Source organism: Lissotriton helveticus, chromosome 9 (genome assembly GCF_964261635.1).
Source record: "Lissotriton helveticus chromosome 9, aLisHel1.1, whole genome shotgun sequence".
In the NCBI taxonomy this organism is placed as follows: domain Eukaryota; kingdom Metazoa; phylum Chordata; class Amphibia; order Caudata; family Salamandridae; genus Lissotriton; species Lissotriton helveticus.
Window position 1 is genome coordinate 122,170,200 of NC_136070.1, and position 26,232 is coordinate 122,196,431.

The 26,232-nt window shown below is 44.4% G+C and overlaps 2 protein-coding genes across 2 annotated transcripts in view; one reads left to right on the top strand and one right to left on the bottom strand.

The window, feature by feature from the left end:
* Positions 1-17,972, top strand: part of ARG2 (arginase 2) — a 62,387-nt gene extending 44,415 nt beyond the window's left edge. Inside the window, exons 7-8 of the mRNA XM_078659590.1 lie at positions 7,499-7,635; positions 17,508-17,972. Coding sequence (XP_078515716.1) covers positions 7,499-7,635; positions 17,508-17,713 — 343 coding nt within the window. The 3' untranslated portion in view covers positions 17,714-17,972. The remainder of the gene's footprint in view (positions 1-7,498; positions 7,636-17,507) is intronic.
* Positions 17,973-17,976: 4 nt separating this feature from the next.
* VTI1B (vesicle transport through interaction with t-SNAREs 1B) overlaps positions 17,977-26,232 on the bottom strand; it is a 187,979-nt gene continuing 179,723 nt past the window's right edge. Inside the window, exon 6 of the mRNA XM_078659591.1 lies at positions 17,977-18,301. Coding sequence (XP_078515717.1) covers positions 18,208-18,301 — 94 coding nt within the window. The 3' untranslated portion in view covers positions 17,977-18,207. The remainder of the gene's footprint in view (positions 18,302-26,232) is intronic.

Sequence of the window (26,232 nt, forward strand, 5' to 3'; positions counted from 1 at the left end):
CCTCTAGGCGCTTGCTGACTACCATGACCTCTTACGCCTGTAAATCCATTTGTACGTTGCGGCAGGGCAGGACAGTCATATTTGTAATGACCCTCTTGTTTGCAGTATACACACTGGTTGGGACCTACGCCGTTTTGAGTGTAATCGAATCTCTGCAAGTTTCTCTGAGGCTGCTGAAAAGTGTTCTGGTAGTTATTTGGACCATTATTATTTTTATTACCACCACCACGTGGAGGGTATGCTTGCTGTAGCAAAACCTTCGTTTTGAGTTCTCTAGTTTTCTTCTCTACTTTATCTTTCTCATCCTTGTCTCTATTCTCGTAGTACTGTGCGGTAGCTAATATCTGGGCTGAAGATGAGACTGCCCAAGAACTTTCCGAATCTTTTAATTTTCTACACAAATCTGGAAGTAAATTGTGCACAAATTTATCGACGAACAATCTCTGACCACCTTCTGTGGTCATATCTTGACCGCTGTGGTCAATGAATGTTTCTTCAAATCTGGTGAAGAAATCTGACACAGTTTCTTCTTTCTTTTGTTTGCATGCAGATAACTTATCCCAATTTACGCGTATCGCAGGCATTATCGTTTTCATGTAATCTACTATTCTACCAGGTAGTTCCGCTATCAGAGGCTCAGGCTTGGCACCACCAACTTGTCGTGCATCTGCAGCAGTAATATTAGCCCACGTGTCACCTAATTCCTGGTCATGATCGACATGGCGAATTTTTCCCCATAAAGGTTGTGGAACAACGTTCCCGAATAACATATCGATATCGGCCAAATTCATTATACATGACCCAGCAGTTTGCGACAATTCTTTATAGTACCCTGCAGGATTTTTACGCGGATCTGGTAGTGTTTGTTTGAGTGCTAAAACTTCAGCTCGCTTCCATGGGACATGTACCCATACACGGTGAAAGTGGGGCAGGACAGGTGGGACAGCTGTCGCGTCACCCTCTCTCCATTGTGGGGGAACTTCTCTCATAGGGTATTGTCGTGCCTTTTTCCTACTAGATGTACTGGATTCTGATGGTGACCCAGAACTGCTTCCCTTGCTTCGATATGATAATAGCATTTCAACTGCTTTCTCCACATCGGGACCTACAATCATACCCAGACTAAAGTGAAACCTTACACGACACATCTCTTGTGGGAGGCAATCCTGATCATTATCTTCTAAATCCTCGCAAAGAAAAACACACATCTGTTCGAACACATATCTCTGTGTCGCTGTTTCCCATTGAGGAAAAACTTCCATGACAGACTGTAAATCATATTTTGCAGTGTCCAATACCCATTTCCGAGCTAAACTATTCAGGGAATCTCTCTCTTGATAATCAGGCAGTTGACTTCGCAACTGTCTTCTTCCTATGTTAGGGGTCGTAGCAGGCGACCCAAAAAGTGGTAAAAGAAGATTAGTAACGGTGCTGGCCATTTTCTGCCGAAGGGAAGGTGAAACGGAAGAACAAACAGATGAAAAAACGGGATGAGATAAGGCAGGGGTAGAGATGGCAGAAGAGGTATGAGGAATGATAGATGTGGTACTAGGCAAAATCATAGAGGGGGCATTAGGAGATGTAGAAAGCACTGCAGGCAAAATCGTAGAAAACACAGGAGAAACAGAAGTTGTCGGTGGGCCTGGAGGAGGCTGCACCGAAGAAGTAGGAGCCAGCTGAAGGACAGCTGGTGAGTGCTGTGGAAGAGCCAGAGGCGCAGTTTGTGCAACTAAAGGTTGCGGGGGTGCTGTAGCATTCTGCGCATAGGGGGGTGGCGAAGTTAATAATTGCGACATTAATTGGTCTTTGTCACGCTCTTTTGCTGTCCCTTGCTGAAGAGACGGCAAAACTGGATAACACTTATCTAATGCCATTTTACGTTGCCTGTGCAATTGCTCATTTATCTGCTCTTCCTCATTATCTTTAAACTGCACGGCATCTTGCATTACTGAAAGTCCCCCTTCTCTCTTATTTTTCTTAGCTAATTTAATTTCTTTTTGTTTGGCTTCTTTGCGCCATATGCGGAAAGAGTCAAACATCGCCGGCCGGGCTTTCTTTCTGAAGAGTTTAACTTCAAGGTTGTCTAAGATTTCAGAATCAAAGCTACCATATTGGGGCCATTTTAAAACACCATCTTTCCTAGTGTATTTAATCCATACCTCGTTGTAACGATGGGGCCTACCCCCTGTTTAACGTACAGCTCGTAAGTCGGAGTTCCAACTGGAGGAACCGGACATGAGTCCTCCAATCGGGAGTCCCTATTATTATTACCAAGACAAAACCAATTCCCGAGTCTAAGACTAGGCATCCTTTCTCTCTAGTCTAGTTCCAAAACTTCAAAGGATTTATCGACTACGATATTTCTCGTGAAAACACGAGTCCTTCGGTTATGGTGCTTGCAAGAACCAATAAAAAACCTTATGTATCTCCAAGATACCACAAAGTAAGTCCAACTAAGGACTGGGAGACGCTCCACTTATACTTAACTGAAAAATATCGATGGCTTCACCAGAAGACTCGTCTCAGCGTTTCGCTCTACCGAAAATTTCAAGGGTCCAACATCAGGGCGATAGCCAGGGCAGCAGACCTTGTAGCCGTCGGGAAGCGGGGAACCTCGCAGTAAAGACCTTCGGACCACGTCGACATGCAGGGGTCGATGAGGTGGTGGGCCCTCCTCCGGAACTTTCACACGAAGCTCCTCACGATCTTCAGGCTGATTGGTACCACTGGAATCGCCCCAAACGCTGGGCGCCAAATGAGGTACTGGGTTTTTAAGAACCGGTACAGAACCGGTAACCCAGCGGTGCCAGGGGATCAACACACCAGAGACCTCGGGTTCTCCTGAGTCAGACCGACAGAAACTTCAGAGTCTTTCAGGTGAAGTCAAAGATTAGTTTATTGGCTGCAACCAAGGTGACAGAGTCCTAGAAGTACGATACCAGTATATTCAGGAGACTGCACACTTTCACAAAGTTAGGCTTCTCTTCTTATACACAATATTCTCCCTTGGGCAAAACATTCCTTGGATTCGTGGTATTTCATTTATGGTTACTGATAACAAAGGAAAGCAGAGTCATGATGACATGTACATATTTCACGTCGTGCTGCCCATAACAAATCATCCGGCAAGGCCCAACATTTCATCAGATATCGCTGGACCCCTAATAAAAGTGGTCACCTCCCCATCATAAAGCAAGTGAAGGAAAGGAGTGAAGAAAGATGTGAGCGAGATATGGCAGGTGTGCGTGCTGAAATGGTTTTATGGCTGGTTGGGCCTAGATGCTATCTTGCTCGGCCACTGGGAGGGAACTGACCTAACGAGCTCGGCCTGGGGCAATGGTTCTAACTTGTACTGGGGTCAGGGAGAAGTCGATTAAGGAGTATGTGTCCTTGTGGAATCAAATTCGACTGGATTAAGGCCTATGTAGAGGGCAACATGCAACTAAGGGTTCAGAAGGTAAATGACGATTTCGAGGTGAAATCGTCACTCGAATATGCCGAAAATACATGTACTTGACGTATTCGTCATTCTCGGTCTTTTGATACCAAATTCGTCCTATTTCGACGAAGTTTTTATTCTTGAGTCCAGTACTATAATGTGAATCCAGAATTTTCAGAACCACACCTCTGGGGATTGCTGCTTCCATCTTAGCACTTTCGGAGACCAGTTTTGATATTCCAAAGGAAGGATCAAAGACAAGGGTTAGGAACAGCAATAGCTTTGCTACAACGACAAGCCCATCAGCACATTAGCGTTCAAGATAGATGTCAAGGCACCTGGCCGCTTGTTTTTCCATATGGAAAAGGACTTCCTCAAATTTGAGGCATATGCCTTTGGGAGACTTGCAGCCAGGCAAGCACACAACATTAAGCGGTACCCCATCAGGGGTTTAGAAGTTAAGCTGATCAGCATATTCTCCTCAATGCTCCATATTGTGAGGCACCTCTGGCTGATCTTTCCAATGATCATGGATGGATGACAATACCAGAATCCAACAAAGGGGCACCACGTCCAAGTAGGCATGGATGTAGTGCTCACAACCTCGCCCATAATGTCTCCATCCAGTTTATCAACAGTGGAATAACAATGACCTTTCAGGGAGTTGTGGTGAATGGTAAAATAGGATATGTCATACCCCAAACCAGATACTTATTTGTTTTTAAAACATTACAATACAGGACCTCTGTGAGGCCATGATGTTTCAGGGTCCTGCTCTTATAGGGCCAAAAGTCATTCATCGTAAGCCTGGCAACAACTCCCCCTTTTGCTTTAAGTATTGTTCCCTGGAACAATCACAAGACATCCCCTGATGAGCAAGCATTCCTAAATGGTTCTGAATGAGGTAGAGCTAGCAACAAGAATTGTGTAACTATCAGGAAGTTACTTACTAGCAGTGCTGTAAATGGGGGGAAAATAGTGCAGGTACTCATTTAAATATGGGGAGTGGGCGGGGCTGGGCTTAGGGCAAGACATGCCGATACTTATTGACTTCGATACTACTTGCAGCACATACCAAAACACCTGCGAAATTTCTTTCAATAAACAAAGCAGGTCTGTTTACTCATTACACACAACGAAAGCCAAACGCGGCGATATTTTAACATTTCCTTGTAATATGTGCAACATCAATATTGTTAATTGCTGTTGCTTGGCAGAATTCTATATATATATTCTGTAGTGACACAGAAAGAAACATGCAGACACAAAGCATTCCAGACATTTCCTTTACTATAACTTCCATAGAGTGTCTCTATTCTCTCCCCCCTTTCTCTCTCGTTTTTGTCTCACACAAAAACAATCATAGGCAAGCACGCAGGCAAGCAGACAAACATAAACAGACAGTTATCAAAAGAATCAGGTGGGATTAAAGCCATTTGAACCTGGTTACCTCCCAGAGCTTTCTTAATTACGCTGTCACCAGGCTGCCTCCATGTCTGTGTTTGCAACACAGCATGATGGTGAACACCCGGACGGTATGCAAATGAGCCCACACTGAATTGTTCAGCTGGGCTCGGCTGAGGTCTACAGAAGTGCCTTGGCTATCAAAGAAAGGCCGCCAGCACTAGTGCTTCATGAGTACCGGTACTCTCCTCGGCAGTAGAGAAGTGCCTGTACTCAGTGAAAAATCTAAGAAGTGCCAGTACTCAGTACCGGTGAGTACCGGCCCATTTAAAGCACTGCTTACTTGTCCTTAAAAGACTAGCGATTCAACATATCTTTAAATGTCAGATTATTTCAGAGGGAAACATATAATGTTCCATTTATGTTGGGTAATGTTGGTGAAGTCCTTAAAAAGATTTACAATCTCCAGAGGAAGTAGGATCCATTAGAGGAAAAAATTATTATACTGTTGGTAACATTGGCCCACAAGTCTCCCTCGTTACTCTGAAAAACCATCTCCCTGAGACATACAGATGTGGATTTTACTCGATTCATTCTGCAGACATGAGACTATCTGCAGAAGAGAAAACAGCATTCTAAGAGACTAACAGGTGCCCGCATGTGGGAATGTACATGTTAAATTCAACCTGTGAATACATAAATACTACCACCAAGGTTATGACTCTGGGGGTTACAGTTCACATGCTTGTCTATTTAAGTTCGTTGTTTCTAAGTCTGGAGGCTCAGGAGAAAGTGAACTTTTCTTATGATAGGAAAAGCCCTCCTCATACCCTCAATAAAATTATTAAATAGTGCAAAATGTAAAACAGTAAAAATCACTCCTTTTGAGTGCAAATAAACCTCGACCCAAAGTGGCTCAACCGTTACCACATCTTTTAGATCCAGAATGGTCCGGATCATGCATGGGTTCCTGGGTTCACCAATCTATGATCCACTCCTGACTGTTCCACATGTGAAGATAAAGTAGCCCAAGTTATTCATGGGCGTAACAGTGATGTATGAAAATAGAAAACCTAAGAAGCAAAAGTAATCTCCCTAATGCAACCATCAGACGATTACACTCTGGCTGGGAGGAGGTTGTTGTAGGGTTAGTGAGAAGAGGCTCTTTACCCCTGCACCCCATTTCTACAAAGGAGTCTAGCATGGTGGAAATGGTGATTCTAGAAAAGGTCCTGTCCTCGATTCAAGTGGGTTATTGGCTCTGCAATTCAGATGTTTAACACATGTGCTTCCACACCCCAAAATGGATGAGGGAAACAGCAGTTCATAACAGGGTGCGGTTAGCTTGAGTGGTGGCCATCAAATCAAAACCTCATGATAACCAAGTACATACCTTTATGCAGTAATGCATACCCCACACTCTTCTTCCTACTGCTGAAAGTATAAAGCTAGAGCGCTTATCATAAACCAAGCACCAGTCACATATGTAAATAACCACCTAGTATGACACTGACCAGCGGATTCCTCCACTAGCTACCCAACATACTCATCTGCCATGCAACTGGCACACTTACTGAACAAGAAGATGCATAAACAGCTGAGGTACAGCAGCCATATGGTCTCGCCCTGCAAAACCACAATTTTCGAAGTTAAACAAATGCACATTTGCTGGCCTAGTGACCCCACATCCCACAAACTTACTCGGATTCTGGTCTGCACTGGAAACATCAGGACTAGTTACAATGTCATCTGCAGTCTACTGCACATGCTGTGAGGCCATACCAATGGTAGATTATGACTGCCCAGTATAAAAGTACAAATAATCTCTCCCATGCCTCGCTCGCTGGCCTTCATGTGCAAAACGTGGTCCCAGCTGAGAGAACAGAGATCAGAAGACCTGAATCAGGTGTAAAAATGGGCAATGCACGGGGGTCAGAAGCCTGCACCTTCACGTGGGTTTATGAAACCTTTTCACTTTCCTGTGGCCCAGTGCCACGAGTCTAGAGTAACCTTTACTTCTCGACTGACACAAGATGCAGTGATGTACAGGCAGGTGTCCCTACTTGCAAACTCTCCATGGACCCGGCATAATCTGCATAGTTTATCTGCAAGTCTAATGTCGGGGGCCACTTCTGCGAGCAGAAGCAGGACTAGTCCGTCCTGAAGAATGCCGTCCTGCACTCAAAAACTAAACCAGCGCCGGTACTACTTTTTATACATCAGGCAACATTTAGTAAATATTATTGGGTTGAAACAATTTCTGCGTACGTGTAAACGAATATTCTAAATCCAGTACTTGTTGCACTTTTCTACGGCTATGGAAAGAAAAAAAATAAGCAAGACTGTGGTAAATAAAGGGAGTTCCGTGATTCCAATGGCTTATCAGCCAGCTAACATTTATTGTTCTTTTTCTGAAAAAAAACCCTTTTATTTTGTTTGAAATCGCATTTTTAGTTGACACAAGCTTTTTAAATACACGCGCAGCTGAACCTACCTCTTGTGTAACCGGCAACGACTAAAAACAATGTGATACCCAGCTCTGTGCACACATTGAGGAAAAACTGTCGCAGCTGGAGCACGAGCGCTGAAGGCCAGCTGTCTAGATACAAACCATCCGGAAACCGTCAAACAATTGCATTTGTGTCTTTCTTTCAGGCGGAAACGGCCGATCCATCTCAGCTTCGACATCGACGCGTTCGACCCCACGCTGGCTCCAGCAACCGGGACTCCTGTTCTGGGTGGACTAACCTACAGGGAAGGGGTGTACATTACAGAAGAAATACACAACACAGGTAAAGCACACAAGTAATGCTTTTGCTTTTATGTTTAAATATAAATGTTAGCCCTGGTATCCTTGGTGTGGTTTCCTCCCTAACTTTTTGCTGACTTCGTTTTTGCTGGGCTTAGGATTCTGTGCACTTTACCACTGCTAAGGTGGTTGTGCTCTTTTCCCTAAAACTTTCTAACATTGGTTTTTTTCCAATTGGTATATTTAATTTACTTCTAAGTCCCTAGTAAAGTGCACTACTTGTGCCCCAGTAAATTAAATGCTACTAGTGCGCCTGTAGCACGGATTGTGCCACCCACTAATGTAGCCCTTTAAACAAGTCTCAGGCCTGCCATTGCAGAGCCTGTGTGTGTTTATTTTTAACCTGCCATGTCGACCTGGCAAAATCAAACTTTTGCCAGGCCCAAATCTTCCTTTTTTTAATACATATAAGTCACCCCTAAGGTAGGCTTTAGGCTGTCCCAAGGGCAGGGTGCAGTGTATTTAAAAAGATGGACATGTACTTTTATGTTTTAAATGTCCTTGTAAAGGAAAAACACAAATTCGTTTTTTACTACTGCAAGCCTATCTCTCCCATAAGATATCATTAGGGTTGCCTTACTACATTTTAGAAGTGTAATTTCCAAATGGAAAGAGATAAAAGGGGCATGCTTGGTGTCTCTGGAATCCTCATTTAAAATCCTAACTTATTGTAAAGTCACATTTTAAATTACAATTCTAAAAAGGACGCTTTTAGAAAGTTGCTATTTTCTTACTTTAGCCATTTGGTGCCTTCTGCCTGTCTCTGGTCACATGATTGGGTGTAGTTGGCAGTTGAGCTTTGTGTATCCCACCTACACAGCCACACACAATGAAGGAATAGGTGTGACTGGATGGGCCATGTCGGGCAGGATGGGAGGGAGGAGCCTCAGGTACATATGAATACGCTGTGTCCTGTCTACACCTAAGGGCTACAGAACTCCTGTAGTCAGTCTGGAGCCAGGGCAGGCAGGGCATATGTGCACTTCAAAGGCATGTCTCCAGATGCTTCTCCCACCTCAAAGGTACAGCTGTGTATAAAAGAGGGACCTCAGACCCCACCATTTTAGTACGTTGTTGAAACTATGCCAGGAAGAAAGACTGCTCTGCTGCTACAAGGGCTACCACGTTGCAGCTACAGAGACCACCATTGTGCTGCTATAAAGTAACTGCTGCCTTGTTCTGCTGACCTGCTGCCCTCTTGCCTGGGTTAGAAGAACTGGACCTGTAACATTTTGAACCCAGAGTATTCCAAAAGACTAACAATTTACAAAAAAAGAGGCCTAGACTCTAGGTACTGCACCTATCATACTGTAGGTTGTAATACAAAGGAGTGGTACTCAGATCAAGGGAAAACAGCCTCCTGGGTCCCCATAAGCGGATATGATCCACACACATTTACACCAAAGAGATCAGCACTCGCTATCTATTGTTTTTTTGGGACTAATATATGTTTTGGTCAAAGCAAGATCAGTCAATTACAATACTGGATTCAAGAATTATTGAAGTGAACTGGTTTACATCCAAAGTGCACAAGTTCATTCAAATCGTTCAGATAGATCGTGGGTTGAAAATTCTTTATTGGAAATGTACAAAATATTCACACCACCAGAGCCAACACGTTTCGTCCCTTTCTCGAGACTTCTTCAGGACTTAGTCCTTTCAGAGAAACATTTTTCAATCCATCTGTGCATGTTAGTTTGCCCAGAAGATACATGAACCAAGGTTAATGAAATAGAGGTCTTCGTTTTTGTACAGGAAAAATCATCTTAGCCCATGTTGGCAGTTGAACCCAATTGGTAATGGTTGGTGTATGTACGAGTTCCACATCGTCCTGGAGAATGGTTTCTAAGGAAAGTTTTGCAATGCTAGGTTGTCTGCCCTCTGAGGTGGATGATCCAGTTTATCCAGCCTTTATATGATGTCTTACTCATGTCTTTCCAGTTGGCAAGGACCATTTTCACTGCAACCCACGAAATGTCTGAACAGATTTCAATAAACTTATGAACTTTAGATGTAAACCACTATAATTAAATAATCCTCAAATCCAGTATTGTAATTGACTGATCTTGCTTTGACCAAAACATATATTATTCCAAAAAAAACAATAGATAGTGAGTGCTGATCTCTTTGGTGTAAAAGTATTCCAAAAGGCTACTCTGCTGGCCTCCTGATCTGAGCCTCATGGACATAACAGTAACAGGCTCCCCAACAGCTTATGGACCTGTCTTCAGCGAGTTCCTGACTCTTCCCCCCCCCCCCCCCCCTCCCCGACTAGGATTGTGGTTGCCGTTTGACCAGGGCCCACACCCCAGTTAACCAGTAACATAATTTCTAAGAATAACTCCATAAGTTCTCCAATATAGGATGTGCTAAATATTCACGAGGTCCCAGACATCTGGGAAAAAAGGATCTGAATATGAGGAAGCTACCCAATCGAAAACATGATTCAAGGTTAATTTACTTTCTTTTTTCACCTAATCAACCCAAAACACGTCTTTAGAAGAGGAGAAACATTTTCTGTCTCATCTACTAATCACGTTTTTCACGTTTGCAACTTGAGGTCATAGCAAAAGACTTTTGTTAACTCATTCTACTGGATTTTAGTTTTTGTCGGCAGAGGACAATGTGAATTTAGTCACTAACGGACAGAGCTTCATAGGTGAAGAGGTCCAAGCACTCTTATATACATGGTAGTCAGGCAGAGCACTTCTAATGAAGTACCCAAGTTTCCAGTTCATGCCAGAGCATCAAATCTTTCTCAGCCTGGAACTGCACTGGAAGATCATTTGAGATCTTCTGGCCAGGCACTATAAATATCCTGAATCCTATGATAGGTTCTCCCAAGGATTAACACTATATTGTCATGACTATTTATACTTCATAGGTGGGTCACAACAACATTAGAAGCTAACATATGGCCACCAGTAGCCTATGCAAACAACATGTGGTGGGAGAGGAAGGATCACACTCTTATCAAGTTCAAGAATTTGTATAGCGCACTACTCACCCAGAGGGTCTCAAGGCACTTGAGGGAGGGTGGGTGCATTACATATCGAATAGCCAGGTTTTAAGTTGCTTTCTGAAGGAGAGGTGGTTCTGTGTAAGTCGGAGGTGAGTGGGGAGAGAATTCCAGGTTTTGGCTGCTAAGTAGGAGAAGGATCTTCCTCCCATGGTGGATCTGTGAATGCGCGGAATTACGGCGAGGGCTTGATTGGATGATCGTAGTTGGCGGGTGGGTGTGTAGAAGGACAGTCGTGTGTTAAGGCATTCGGGTCCTAGGATGTAGAGTGCCTTGTGTGCGTGGGTGAGGAGACGGAACGTTATTCTCTTGTTGACGGGGAGCCAGTGGAGATCATTCAGGTGATCGGAAATGTGAGCCTGACGGGGAATGTCCAGTATGAGTCTGGCTGAGGCGTTTTGGATGCGTTGGAGTTTTTTCTGTAGTTTGGCTGTGGTCCCGGCGTAAAGGGTATTTCCGCAATCCAATCGGCTGGTGACCAGTGCGTGGGTGACTGTCTTTCTTGTTTCGGTGGGGATCCAGCGGAAGATTTTTTTGAGCATGCGTAGGACGTTGAAGCATGAAGATGAGACGGCGTTGACTTATCTGGTCATCGAGAGGGAGGAGTCTAGGATGAAGCCAAGATTACGTGCGTGATCTGTAGGTATGGGTGCTGTACCCAGTGCCGGTGGCCACCATGAGTCGTCCCAGGCAGAGGGGGATGATCCTAGGATGAGGACTTCCGTTTTGTCCGAGTTTAGTTTTAAACGGCTGTCTTTCATCCATTCGGCTACTTCTTTCATTCCTTCGTGTAGATTGGTTTTGGCTGTGTTTGGGTCTTTGGTAAGGGAGAGGATCAGCTGGGTGTCGTCTGCGTAGGAGATGATGTTGAGTTTGTGTTGGCGCGCGATGGATGCGAGGGGACTCATGGATACGTTGAAGAGGGTGGGGCTGAGTGAAGATCCTTGTGGTACACCACAGATGACTTCGGTGGCCTCTGATTTGAATGGGGGAAGGCGGACTCTCTGGGTTCTTCCTGCGAGGAACGAGATGATCCAGTCCAAAGCTTTTCCTTGTATTCTGACGTTGTTGAGGCGTTGAATGAGGGTGCTATGACATACTGTGTCAAAGGCGGCGGAGAGGTCAAGTAGGATGAGGGCAACTGTTTCTCCGTTGTCCAGTAGCGTTCGGATGTCGTCTGTAGCTGTGATGAGGGTGGTTTCGGTGCTGTGTTTGGCACGGAAGCCGGACTGTGAGGGGTCGAGGGAATTGTTGGATTCCAGGAAGGCGGCGAGTTGACTATTGACGGCTTTCTCAATGACTTTGGCAGGGAATGGGAGGAGTGAGATGGGGCGGTAGTTCTTAAGTTCAGAGGGGTCTGCTGTGGGTTTCTTCAGAAGGGCGTGGAGTTCGGCATGTTTCCAGCTTTCCGGGAAGGTAGCGGAGTTTAAGGAACAGTTGATGACATCGCGGAGATGGGGTGCGATGATGGAGTCTGCTTTGTTGAATATGTGGTGGGGACATGGGTCGGTTGGCGATCCTGAGTGAATAGAGTTCATCAGGCGGATGGTGTCCTCAGTGGTGATTGGGTTCCAGGCGAGAAGGTTGTGAGAGTTCTGTTTTGGTTCGGAGGTGGGTGGAGTGGGCTGTTCATCGGATTGGTTTTCAAAGCTGTTATGTATGTCGGCGATTTTGTTGTGGAAGAAAGAGGATAAAGAGTCGCAGAGGTCTTGAGAGGGAGTGATGTCGTTGGTGCCGGCGGTGGGGTTGGTAAATTCTTTGACGATGTTGAATAGTTCCTTGCTGTTGTGGGCGTTGTTGTCGAGTCGATCCTTGAATGCAGATTTCTTGGTGGATCGGATCAATTGGTGGTGTTTGCGGGTGGCGTCCTTGAAGGAGGTCTGGTTGTCAGTGGTAGGGTTTTTTCTCCAGGTTTTCTCGAGAGTACGACATAACTTCTTGGATTTCTTAAGGTCATCGTTGAACCAGGGGGCCTTTTTGCTACCTTGTTTGATCTGGTGGTTTTTCAAGGGTGCTAATTAGTCTGCGCAGTGGGTGATCCATTGTGTGAGTTTGGTGGCAGCTTGGTTTGGGTCCGCTGATATGGCAGGAGGGTTTTGGTTAAGTGATGTGAAGAGTTGGTCGGTGGTGATTTTGTTCCAGTTTCTTCGAGGGATAGGTCGTGGGGGGTTGTGGGTCGTGGGCTTTTTGTAGCTGAAGTGAACGCAGTAGTGGTCCGTCCAATGGAGAGCTGTGGTGTGATCGAAGGAGATGTGTTTGCTGGAGGTGAAGATAGGGTCGAGCGTGTGTCCGGCAAGGTGGGTGGGGGTGTCAACAAGTTGTTTGAGTCCGAGATTAGCTAGGTTGTCCAGAAGGGTGGTGGTGTTGCTGTCGTTATTCTTTTCCAGGTGGAAGTTGATGTCTCCCAGTAGAATGTAGTTCTCGGAGGTGAGGGCATGTGGGCTGATGAAGTCTGTGATGTCTTCGTTGAATTGTGTGCGGGTTCCTGGTGGTCTGTAGATGAGGGTGCCTCTGAGTGTGGTCCTGGGGTCGGTGTGGATCTGGTAGTGGAGGTGTTCGGCGGTCATGAGGTTATCGTCGGAGCTGGTCGTGATTCTGATGGTATTCTTATGGACGATGGCGATGCCTCCTCCTGTTTGATTGGTGCGGTCTTTTCGGATGATCTTGTAAGCGTCCGGGATGGCTATGGCGATGTCGGGTGCTGATGAGGCGTTCATCCAGGTTTCTGTAAGGAAGGCGACGTCCGGCGATGCAGTGTCGAGTAGGTCCCAGAGTTCCGTGGCATGTCTGTGGATCAAGCGGGTGTTCAGCAGGATGCACTTCAGGTGGTTGGAGTTGGAGCTGTGTTTGGAGGTAGTGGATTTGGTGTGCGTTCTTGTGCAGGCGAACTTCCAGGAGTGGCAGGCGAATGGTCCATGGGTGTATCCTGGGGTAGTTGTGCAGCATTGTGGGGTGCGTCCAGGGTTGAGGGCAAGAAGGGAAGCGGCGTCATACGTTAGGCGGGCAGAGTGGGTCTTGCGGGGGCCTGGCGCTGGGCGCGGTCCAGGCACGTACGGGCTTACCTTTGGTGCACCTTCGGCGCGCATGGGGCGCGTCCGCTGCGCGTGAACGCTGCGCGCAGAAACGTCTGTCATAAGTGGAGAGTGGGGGGGAGGGGCGAGGGAGTATCAGCTGGGAGGCGGGAGCGGGGGTGGAGATCCGGGCAGGGAGCCACAACAACAACAATAAAAACAAAATGGCAGCAGGCCAAAAACCAAACCGTATTGGGGCGCAAACAGGAATAACGCGGTGCAAATGGCAGTATCACCGGTACAATCAGGCAGCAATCAGTATTACAGTCAGCGCAGCACTGTTTAAAATCTAATTAAAGCGTACTTTCAATCAAAGTGCTACGAATTAAAAATGCTCATCAGATTCACTAACTATCAGGCAATCTAGCGCTACAGGGTACTTGCGATACTTCGGACAGGCAGTGGCAGAGGCGAGGTAGCAGACAGCAGTCTAGGAGTCAGGCAGAGCGGGGAGCAGCGTGAGGAGAGACCGCTACTGTAAGGAACAGGACGGACACAGCGCTACAGCGAGGGGAGCGGGGCTTACGGTATTAGTGGGAGGGAGTATCAGCTGGGGAGCGGGGGTGGAGATCCGGGCAGGGAGCCACAACAACAACAAAAAAACAAAATGGCAGCAGGCCAAAAACCAAACAGTATTGGGGCGCAAACAGGAATAACGCTGTGCAAATGGCAGTGGCACCGGTACAATCAGGCAGCAATCAGTATTACAGTCAGCGCAGCACTGTTTAAAATCTAATTAAAGCGTACTTTCAATCAAAGTGCTACGAATTAAAAATGCTCATCAGATTCACCAACTATCAGGCAATCTAGCGCTACAGGGTACTTGCGATACTTCGGACAGGCAGTGGCAGAGGCGAGGTAGCAGACAGCAGTCTAGGAGTCGGGCAGAGCGGGGAGCAGCGTGAGGAGCGACCGCTACTGTAAGGAACAGGACGGACACCTCTAGCTTCACAATTTGGAACCTTTAGAAGCTTCACTAGTAGTTTATCAAAGACTTAAAAGATGAGATAACAGCAATGTACTCTAACTAGAATGAATGTAACAGCATTGGTTTAGGAACCTACTCTGTAACATATGATTCTTGGTTTATATTGCATCTTATGGACTAGGTATGATCCAGGATCAAATCAAAAGTCTTTACATGGGGTAGAGGAGAAACAGTGGACTTGTATTATAAGTTGTTTATTATGACACATGAGAGTCTAACACAAAAAGTTTCTTTGCCACATTCACAGCCAGTCATGTACCACCTTTTTGCAGCGTACTTGCAATTTAGCATGGGAGAATGGGTTGGGAATCTGCTTTAATGCAGATCTCTAGCACAAAGTAATGTCTCCATTGAGCCCACTACTTTCAAATGTCAAGGCCAACAGGCATTTCTGCATTCATATTTGCCAAGGGTAAGGTAGCACTGATGTCTCATACATTTATTGTGGTCCACCCTTCTCCCCATTGAGGCACAAATACAAAAATAGCTGGAATCCACTAGAAAGACTTTAAGCTCCACCTCTGCGGTGAAGCTTGTAGCCTAGTCATTCATTGGCTGAGAAGGGAAAGTGCCTAACCGATGCAGATGTGCTGTTCAGTAAACTGTATATGTACATAGGATCCAAATCTGACAATAGGCAATATTCAAAGCTTGTGTACCTATTAAAGCCATCCGTCCTGGAGAACTAGAATCGTAGAACTTTTTCATGGAAGTACTAACTCCTCCTATTCCTACTCCTGACTTAACCACACACTGTCTGTCCAAAAGTATTTGTCTGGCTCCACATGCAGCAGCCGTCGCTCTCTCTCTCTCTTCTCCTCTTTCTCTCCCCCTGCCTCTCCCCCTCTCTGCTCTACGACTTAAAATTAACCTGATGATCTACATGGATCAGGATCACACTAGGTTGTTTTAGAAATCTATGGATGGAATTACTGTCAATGCACTCATATGGTAATTATTCCTCTATTTGGAGCACTATGATTTAACGGTTTGAGAATGCCTTCATGCGACATTGATTTATCAAGCTATAGATATCCCAAACTAATGCCAGGGAATAGTCACTGTATATCATCAGTCTGTAGAAGTTAAATATTGTGCAGACTACGGTCACAATTGAAAAACCGCTTACACTAAATTCTTCCAACTCAAGATCTGGACAGGCATACTGAAAGAGAGATATTACATGTGTTATGCACATGGCCTTCTCTGTGACAAGGATATGCAGCCACTAAGGATGCAACTAGCTAGAGGTCAGAGATTGCCCATACATGCAGCAAGAGTCCCTGTGGCCTGCTGAAAGGACAAAGATGTCAGTTCACCGAACTCTGAAGATTCCATGCACAGGCCTTAAACAAGCAGCTTAAGAAAAGAAACAGGGACATACACTTTCGACTCCCCACGGTCTTGTTCAGTTTAGCACATATTTACCGCAGTGGTACAAAATTTTCGATGACAATTTTAAATCTACTGAAGTCCAACCATACAAAAGGCAGAACTTTGCAAAATGTACAGCATCTTGGACCATGCACGATGCTTATAATGCCCCAAAACATGACATTTGCTTGTGGTGGCCCCAGTGGCGTAGCAATGGCCCTAAGGCAAGAATCAGAAATGTAGTGGAGGAGCAGTGGGCCTCATCTTTTAACCTCTGAGCTCGTCATGAGGCACAGTTGCGCTGTGCTGATGATGAGCTGAGCTCGTCATGACCTCCGTGGAGCACCCACGCAGGGATAATTCCCCTGCTGTGCTGGGCGTTCCATTCAAACGGACGTGGTCATGATGAGCTCAGCTCGTCATCTGCACAGTGCCACTGTGCTGCGTGACGAGCTGAGCTTGTCACGAGCACCACGGCGCCACGTGTGGTCCCCCTCTCCCCCGTGTTGCGGGGGAATTAGCCCCGCGGCGAAGGGGTAAAGCCACAGACCCATGGTACCTTCTGCATCAATGATAGCGAAGCCACTGCTCATCATCCATCAATGTGCACTAGGATTTTAACTGATTTGTGGGTTGATAGAATATTTTCTTTTTTGCACCAGAGAGATTTGCTGTGAATCTATTACACCAGTGATTGTTAACCTTTGGTTCGAGGACCGCTGGGGGTCCACGAAGCCTATTCAGGGGTTCCTGGACTGCTTAGAAAATGAAACATTATCAACAGATTAATAAAATGTACATAAAGAAAGAGGCATAATGTAATACTGCTAATATTAAAATGTTCGGTAAATGAGAAGGAATTTAATATTGAAGGCTAAAAATTAAGTTAGTCTCTTCAGATTGATTCGTGGGAGCAATCAAGTGCTTACAGGTCAAATAGAATACACTATGGATGATGAATGGCCTCAATTAAATTTAAAAAAGCTCCAACCTTCCAATTAAGATAAAAAAAGAAATGGGGGAAAATAAATAACGTCATAGTTTATGTATTTGACGAATGCTTATTTCTGCATTGTATGTATTGTTCTGTGGTTCTCATCATTGAAAATGCTTAGACGAGGGTGTGCGGCTTTCAGTAATGACTTAGTGGGGGTTCCCCAGATTCCAAAAATTATTCTGCGGGGGTCCCCGGGTTCCAGTAGTAATTAAGTGGTGGTCCACAGAAATCAAAAGGTTAAGAGCCACTGTACTACACCTTTGTCTCTAAAGGTTTTTTTTCCAGTTAGCAGCCTCCTTATAGATTTGTTCTCCTAATACCCTGATCAACATTTTGTGGTTATATTCCTTATTTTTCTGATTCACCAAAGCAGTTTTAAAGATGACAATCTGATTTTCTTTCACAGGAATGCTGTCAGCGGTAGATCTGGTAGAAGTTAACCCTTTACTTGGAGCCTCAGCGGAAGAAGTGAAAGCAACTGCCAACCTTGCTGTAGATGTCATCTCTTCATGTCTCGGCCAAACGCGGGAAGGTGCTCACACTGTGATCGATGAACTTCCAACACCCAGTGCAACATATGAGTCCGACAGTGAGGAGCAAGTGAGGATTTAGAAGCTGGGTGTTACGTGTTAACCCATCGTGCATTCCAGATCAGCCATAGCACTTAAGGACAATTTTATTTAAATTTGCTCTGTCAATACTGGTTAAAGAGATTTTGTTTTTTTTAACAAAATAACCTAAGTACTGTAGAAACCCTTTGGTGACCAAGAACTGCTGTATGTGAGGACCTTAGTAATGCGGATTAGAAGTACTGTGTTGTAGAAATTTAGGAATATTTAAATGAGTAATAAAACACAACTATTTACAATGATTGGTAATATTACCAAACACTTGTATTTGGAAACCTTCCACAAATGGTCTGACTTCCTGTGTTGAGAACCGTTCGCCAATTACACTTTGGTCCACAAGTCCATATAAATAGGCATATTTTCTGGTCTCCTCCAGGGATCTATCGCTTGCATTCACAGTCTCGTTTTCACCAAGTACATTTGACTCGCCAAATGTGACCCAAAGCGAAGAAAGCAGGAAACATCTCCGACAGAAGCTCACTTGCGGAAGAACTTGTAGTAGACCACGCCACCGAGGATGGCCAGCTCCAGGATGATGATGACCGAGAGAAGCAATTTGTTTGTCATAAGCCTAGAAAGAACACAAATTTATGGAAATTAATAAGTGTCCAGTTTACAAGACAAAAATGTCTCTAAACAATTCATAAAAAACTCCCAATACACACACGAGTCATAATAAATGAGCTGAACATCTTGGGCAAAATTACAAGCTCAGCATACATCCAAATCTAAGCACCCTGAGACAGCTCTGAGCAAGTAGCGGAACAAAATCAAATTGATGCAATGCACAACACCATTACTGCTTTTAGAGGTCACAAGACAAAACAAGCCATCAAGTCGGGAGGTTACTGCACCATTAAAATAAATTAAACCATTACAAAAGAGTGATATAAAGTAGGAAGTAGTCACAGCTCTAAGATTTTAGTACTATGGAGTTCCAAGGAAACAAAATATCTTATCGCATTCCACAAGAAACCAGGGTTTGAACATTCTGCGTCTTTTTAATATTTCTCAACATGACATTCGCTTCTTGAGTGTCATGGGTTTGTTCACACACTAGAATTGCATGACCTACAGATTGTTCGTTGACGGGACGCATTTGTTTTAGGTCTCCAGAAAAGTAATGCCGCTTTTGATCACTGCCTAAAAGTGGGCTTCTGACAACAGCGGTCAAAAAAGAAGGCCCTTTGCGTTCCTTCCAGCTAATATCGAACGAGTTAGACCAAGTTAAGGAGAAAGAGTCAATGTTACATATGCCAGTTCGATCTTACCACTGATGCAGGCCAAACATTAATTTACTAGCCAACTTCACACGCCTGCCAAGAGGGCACAATTTACATGGAGATGCTCAGAGATTCAATATGCAATTGTGAACTAGGACTGTGTATCTTTGAATTGAACGAATGCCCTAAAACAGACTACATCCAGACACTATACATCCCATTCATGTTGTATGCCTCACTTTTTGCACCGAAGCACTGGAATGATTGCAGACCTTGGGTGAGCGTCACAGCAAATACTGAGAATATTTAGGGACCTGCATTGCATTGTTTAAAAACTGAACTATGTAACTGCAGTGAAGTCATAAAAATATAAATGGCTGAGGAGATACCACTAGTAAGCAAATGGAGAAAAGCAAAATCTATCACCAAGTTAAGCAATATTAAGTCTGGTGCCTCCAGTAGAGTAGAAGTGCTCGGATATTATGGCATCATAAGAAATATATAGTCTGGCCAAGCTCACTGAAGATGGGAATACATTAAGAGCAATAGCCAGGGACCATGGGCTCTTATTCCACGTCTGAAAATACACAACACTACCAAAAGACTCATATGCCAGCTCCGAAAGCACACAGTGCATATCAATGGACTCTTGTACCACCTGCAGAAACAAAGCACTACCAATCAATCATCGTCACTTTATGTACATGGTTCCAACTTAAAAGTAAAGTCATTGAGAAGTTTGGTTGCACTAAAATAGGCGTCACAGCCCAGTTCCACAAAGGAATACTGAAATAGGTGTTTTCCACACAAGTCTGGAGATAACCAGGGACCAAAAGGACATTACAAGACTAAAAGATTCAACTCACGCTACATAAGGAATCAATGCACTTAAATCCAAAATGACAGACACAAAGGAAGGAGTCTGACGTTGACCACAATCACTCCAGGAACTCTGGACCTTCACTAGAAGTGGAGCCCAGCCTGCAGGTAGTCTAGCACTTCACCAGCAGTGCCTGACGACCAAAGCCTCTCGCAATCAAATAGGATACTCACTACCTATGAATGGCCTGGTGAGAAAACACACAAGATGGGCAAACAAAATGAGTATGCTCATGAGTCCCTCCAAGTGGGCCATGACGTGACATCAGGCAATATAACCAAGCCATTCAGATCACTTTATCGCAGTTGGTACCCAAAAAGCGTAAGGATCCAGGGCAGGTCATTGTTGGGGCGGTCACATAACCACAACCATCTCAAGTTGATGCAATACAATGAAAACAAGGGCAATGGTCATGATGTAGAAGAGAGCGCAGGAAGAATGTGCAGATTTTTGGTTTAGATTCTTGCTCTAGGAGATGAAGGCTACAACCATCACTGTAGATTGTTATGTTGTCTTGAGAGGATGTGCACTGCAGGACCAAAGCATTTTGTCTTCAAATAAATTACTATTTTTCTAAAGCCTGTGTGTCTTTATGAAGGTGTGCTGGGGTGGCTTGCATGGTTTGGGGCAACTTTTTCCTCACATCAGAGCACTTAAATACTAGACAGGAAAAACAAACCCATTAGTAGCCGCTGAGCTGCACGGACATTTTACACATGACAATGCAGGGCACCAGCATACAAATACACAATGATGCTCCTCTTCTTAACGAGCCATTTCAGTAAAAATAAACAACTATGAGAAACACACAAGGAGTTAAAATGCGTCCTCACTGTGGACAAGTAACACTTTACAATAATAAGGCTGAATGCTTGAATTCATATTTCCAACTAAACGAAGCCAAACTACAGCAAACAAAACAATACACAGTTTCTGCATCTGAAGGTCAAATACCCTCTTTACCATGTTGTTCTGAAAACACCAGCTACTATATGATCCACTTACAATTCTCATTCGATGTGATCACAACCTTGCGAAAAAAACTCGAGGTTCAGTGTGACTGGCTCTCCGTTTCTGGATTCTTCTGCTTAGGTAGGAGGGGGGATTCTCTAAGAGGGCTGCCTACTGTACATTGACAGGTTAGAAGAACATACCGTCCTGTCAAAGATCCGAGGACTTGCCACAGAAAACGTCTTCAACAAACCTAGAACGGTCAACCTTATGTCAATCAAGCATACATCTTTATTTGGTTATAATTAGAACCATAAAAAGAACATATCATCATAATACATACATATAAGAGATTTGAAACAGCATACACTCAAAGTCATAAAAAACAGCAGATAAAAGAGCTCTTAAAAATTAAAAGTCCTAATGTTACTTGTATTAAAATTCTCCTATAGCAGCTTCAAAAATTAGTTCGGTCTAGAATGCCTCAATCTCAACGCAGCTCTTAAAAAGCAGCAAACAGCGAATATAACATGTACATTAGGTAGAAGCTGAAGGAACATAAGAGCCGGGCGTACTTGCTTGAAATTCAAGGGTTTCAGTAGTGGGATAATAAACTATCTTCTAGGCACACTAACATATTTGCAAAACATCGTGAAATGGAGGGTGTCCTGCGGAGATGCAGTCGCAGGGCCCTAAATTGCAAAGTGGGCTCCAACTACTAGGAGATGCCGGAAGATGATGCAACAGGTCAAATCTGAATCTGGCCAAAAGAAATCTATCCATCTCACTAGCTACATTAGATCAATATGGTTCAGTCGACTGAACGGTTTTTAAAAGTGTATGCCCCTGCACCAAAGGTTTTATCAACTAGAACTGTTCTTTTTGCAAGGATTTGCGTTCTAAAAACGGATCCCTCACCCATTTCAGCCCGAAGGTCGCAGGGACTAGGGGTTATAGAATATATCCCCCCTACCCAGGCTAATAAAGGCTGCCTTCACATATGCAATCCAAGGAATTTTGTTCACGTCATCAAGGGACAAACAGCCTAATCAGCTGAGCTTGCTCTACGGTCTAGATCTTGATTCAATATAGCAAGGGTCCGAGTATCTCCTATATATTTTGTCCCTAGTGCATTGTGGACAGAAAAAGCTGGGGTGCTTATGGGTACTTGTAACATACATCTTAAAAACATTTTCATCAGTCTGAGTATTGTCAACTTTTGTGTATTCCCCATACCTCGCTGCCATATAAAGCCTTAGAGACACATTTAGGTTGATAAATCTTAGCTAAAATGCTAGGAGGCCTAGAGCCCAACCTCAGGGCTAAACTAGCCACTGCACCCGTGGCCTTAAACAAGCTCCTCTTTCCTCACATCAGTCAGGAGTTTCCAATTTGTGTTCGAGTTGAACAGTACCCCAAGGTTCGAGAAATTCTGTACTTTAGCCACAATATGATTTCCCACCTTAAATGTTTTTGAGCTAGAGAACCATGGGCCAACTACCATCACACAACAACTTTGTGAAATTTACTGCAAGGTCCGAATTAGCCATATTGGCAACAAACGTATCCAGTAATGCAGTCAGCCCTACTGCGGACCTTGCCATAAGGACCGTGTCAGCGGCATACAGTAAAACTGGGAGTGATCTCATCCCCACCCTTGGACAATCGATCTTCGATGAAAGAAGGGCTTGTTCCAAACCACTAATATAAAGGGTAAACAAAAATGAGGCGAGAATAACATCCCTGGCGAACTCCCCTACTGGTTCTAAATGTCTGGGTGAAATTCACGCCGAAAGAACTGCATCAAGGCAAAGGTGTAGGTATGTAAATTTGATAAAAGAAGCACAATATCCAGATCCACCCCATCGCAAGAAGCAGGCCCCACAACTTTCTGCGACTGACACTGTCAAAAGTGGACATAAAGTACATGAATGCCAGATGATGTGACTCCAGCGGGGTAACAGTATATTTATTTATAATTAAATAAAATGTTCAGAAATTGGTCCATTGTTCATCTGCCTGCCAGGAAGCCATATTGTACTTCAGAAAATTGGTCATTCTCACCTGCCCACATCAGCCTATTTAAAAGTACCCTCCACAGGACATCCACCAAAGCATACATCCGGGAATTGTCCTTGTTCCCATTCTTGAAAACCGGGACAATTACGGAGGTGGACCATGAAGGCGGGGCACCCTCCCTCCTAACAGCATTAAGGACCAGCATCAAGGCTGGACCCCCAGATAATGTAGTCTACAAACAAATCAGGAGCTATACCATCAGGTCCTGGGGCCTTATTGCGAGATAGCACCAGGATGCCCTGGGTTACTTCATCCAGCGTGAAAACCACACTAGCTCTGCCCCCCACAAGTCCACTCAGTTCCTCCTCACCACCACGGAGCCCAAAATGATATACCCCTTCAAAATGTTACCTCCACTGTTGCTCCGAGATGTGATGGCAAACAGCTGGCCAGTTGCATCCGCAAAGCCAGGCTTATTTATAACACTTCAAAACAAAGAACTGTCGTTAGATCCACAAGCAAGAGCTAGTTCGTCCCATGCTCTCTTGCGTAAGATAACTTTACAGTTTGCAAGGGTCTTCCTGTATCCGATCCGAAAGGAAGCAACAATCAGCCGCTCTGGGGTACCTGCCTTCAAGTGGCATTCAGCTGGCAAAGGGCCTTCAAGCAGTTATGGTCAAACCAATTTGGTTCCACCATTCTATTGTTTGTCACAGGGACCTTCCGTAGCGCTGACACCTTCTGCGCTATAGGTGTAAACTGCAACAAAATAGCCCCATTAGAGGAGCATAAATCCAGATATGTGGAAATCTCTTGCCATTACCCTGAAAATAGAGACACTTTAAACTGCATAGGCTCAACTTGAGACCATCTACGCTTCCTACCCTGGTCTATGAGAGAGAGCACACTTGTACCTTAGCTGAAGTTCTAGTACCCCCATTTAACCCCATTGATGCTGCCGTCGGCCGGTGAAAGTTCGGAGCACTACCTGGCTGGTGCTGCGAATATTCAACGGCCGACGCGGCCCGGCCCACTCTATAGAACGCCCAGCACTGCGCCAAAATAACGGCGCAGTAAACGGGTTAACCCAACAATATCTAAGGACAGGGGGTTAAGATCACTAAAAGGGCTGTGAACTAAGAAACCGTTAGAAATGAGCAGAAACAAGAGAGCAGACACAAAAATAAATTATACTGTAGAGGCCCAGCCCCTCCCTCAAAACGTTGGTAAAATACATGTGTTGGCGGACTTGACTAACTTCTCTATAGCAAAACAAGATTATGGGCACATAAGATTGTGTTGAACTCAGAGCCCACCATTGCATGAGCCATGTGAAGCGCTTCTACCAGCATACACTTGGGCTTATTGTTAGGTGTATCTAAAGGGCAATCACACAAGTGGCAGTTGAATTCACCCACTAGTATAGCCTTTTCCATCCCATGACCACGCCCTGTCAGAGTTTCAATGGCAGAGCTTTGGCTGGCGAGGTTAGATGCCTCCCGAGACCACGCTTTGGCATTATAAATATTAAATAATGCCAGCGTTGTGGATCTAGAAAAAGATAATTTCAGCATTTGCAACAAGTGTGAATCCCATGCAAAATCCCCGACATTCTCACACAATTACACTGAAACAGAAATGGTCAGTTCCCCTGTAGCCCTCCTCACCACTGACGCCGCTGTGTATCCTTCTAAAAAAACAAAACGCTTTTCTTTCTCTTCCCAAGTTTTTTGCAGACAAATCACCTGATATGTCCTAACAAACTGCAATCAGTTAAAATAGTTAAAATGGGGGATAGGCCTGCAATATTTCAGGATAACGGCAACAAATCATCAGAATTGCTAGTAAGGATATCCAAAGGTTAAGTTATACACAAGGTCGGGGGAAAGGGTAGATCGGAGGGGGTGTGGAGAAGTGATTCACAGGTATTAAGGTTACGTAGGGGGGAAATCTGTTAGTTATATTCAAAGCTAAGGGACATACCAAGGGCAGATATAGGTTTGCCCCCAAGAGACCAGCCCCTACCGGTCTGATTTCCACAAAAGCTGACAAACTATTTCTGGCTTATAGAAAAAGCCAAAGGGAAGCAGCTGAATGATAAGTTTTCCTTCTATGTATATTTAGTCAAGAGTAACTCCAATGTAAAGCACTTTGATATCAACTGTTGTGTTCCTTTCTATGCAAAACTGCACATACATAAATTAATGCTTTTGATTGGCCAGTTCAGTACTCCATCTTCAGTCCTCTTTCAAACCTGCTAGGTCTTTGTAGAGGGGGATTTATCTTGGAGACATCTGGTCTATTCAGAACTGAAGAGTGTAGACGGCAGGTAGTGAAGCATCTTTGCTGGGTGTCATCATACACGGAGACTTGAATATGCAAGCACAACTCTGGTTTCCGCTGTCACGTGCACTGATATTTAACAGTAGTGCACATATACCAGTTCACAAACTGAAATCTGAATGAGAGGTCAGAATCTATTCGGCCAGAAAGAACACCTCATTTTCGCTCAGTCAGCCATTTTAGGTCTCGCCTGCGTGAGCATGTGCTAGGGCATGTGCTCTCAATAGCAAGACTCTTGTGTTCCATAATGGGCTTGAAACTCGCACATTACTTACCATTCAGTTTCAGCATTGTCACTCTTCTTTGCGGACTTATAATTTGGCAGCACTTGGCACGAGTCATCTCCTTTTCTTTCGGTGGGTCATTCCTCAAGCGCGGATTAAATATGTTTAATTAGGGTCAATTAATGTTGGCCACGTCATTCTTCTTTTTTTTATTTTTGTTTAACTCCCCTCCCCCCCACACCCTGGTTCCTCTCCCCCAATGTCCCCTCCCTTACGTTTATACATATCAAACATGTTGCAAATTGGTTTAATTGCCGCGGACATTCACAATAACTCCCGCTCTGTGTTACTAAAAATTAGAGCAAGTGTCTCCAGAGTAGTGTCCATGTCCTGGTCTATGATCGGAAAACTTTGGAAACCAGCAGCACTTACACCGCGATCCTTCCAACGTCAGAGGTTGAACTCTCCCCGACTCTGGATGTATTTTTCTCTAAAATCCACCTTTATCTGTTTTTGCACCCTACTAGATTTTTTTTTTTTTAATTTGTTTTATTGTTGCATCAAAGTAGATGGATACAGTGGAAATAAACTGCTGACGTGGCATCAACATTCAGCCATGCGTGCAACGTTTTTTGGTTTAAACAACTGGTGCAAATATACAGTTCCTCAGTCAATTTGTACAGATCGTGCAACCATGTCTGCAAGTTGGGAGACAGTATTTGCACCCTACTAGATGGCACTGAAAAAACCTGAAGACTAAAATCTGCATCACGACAATCCCAAAATATAGTCGATCAATTTCATTCACTCCATTTCTTCAAAAAATATATTGGTATTTTTGGAGTTTTAGTTAATGATTGTA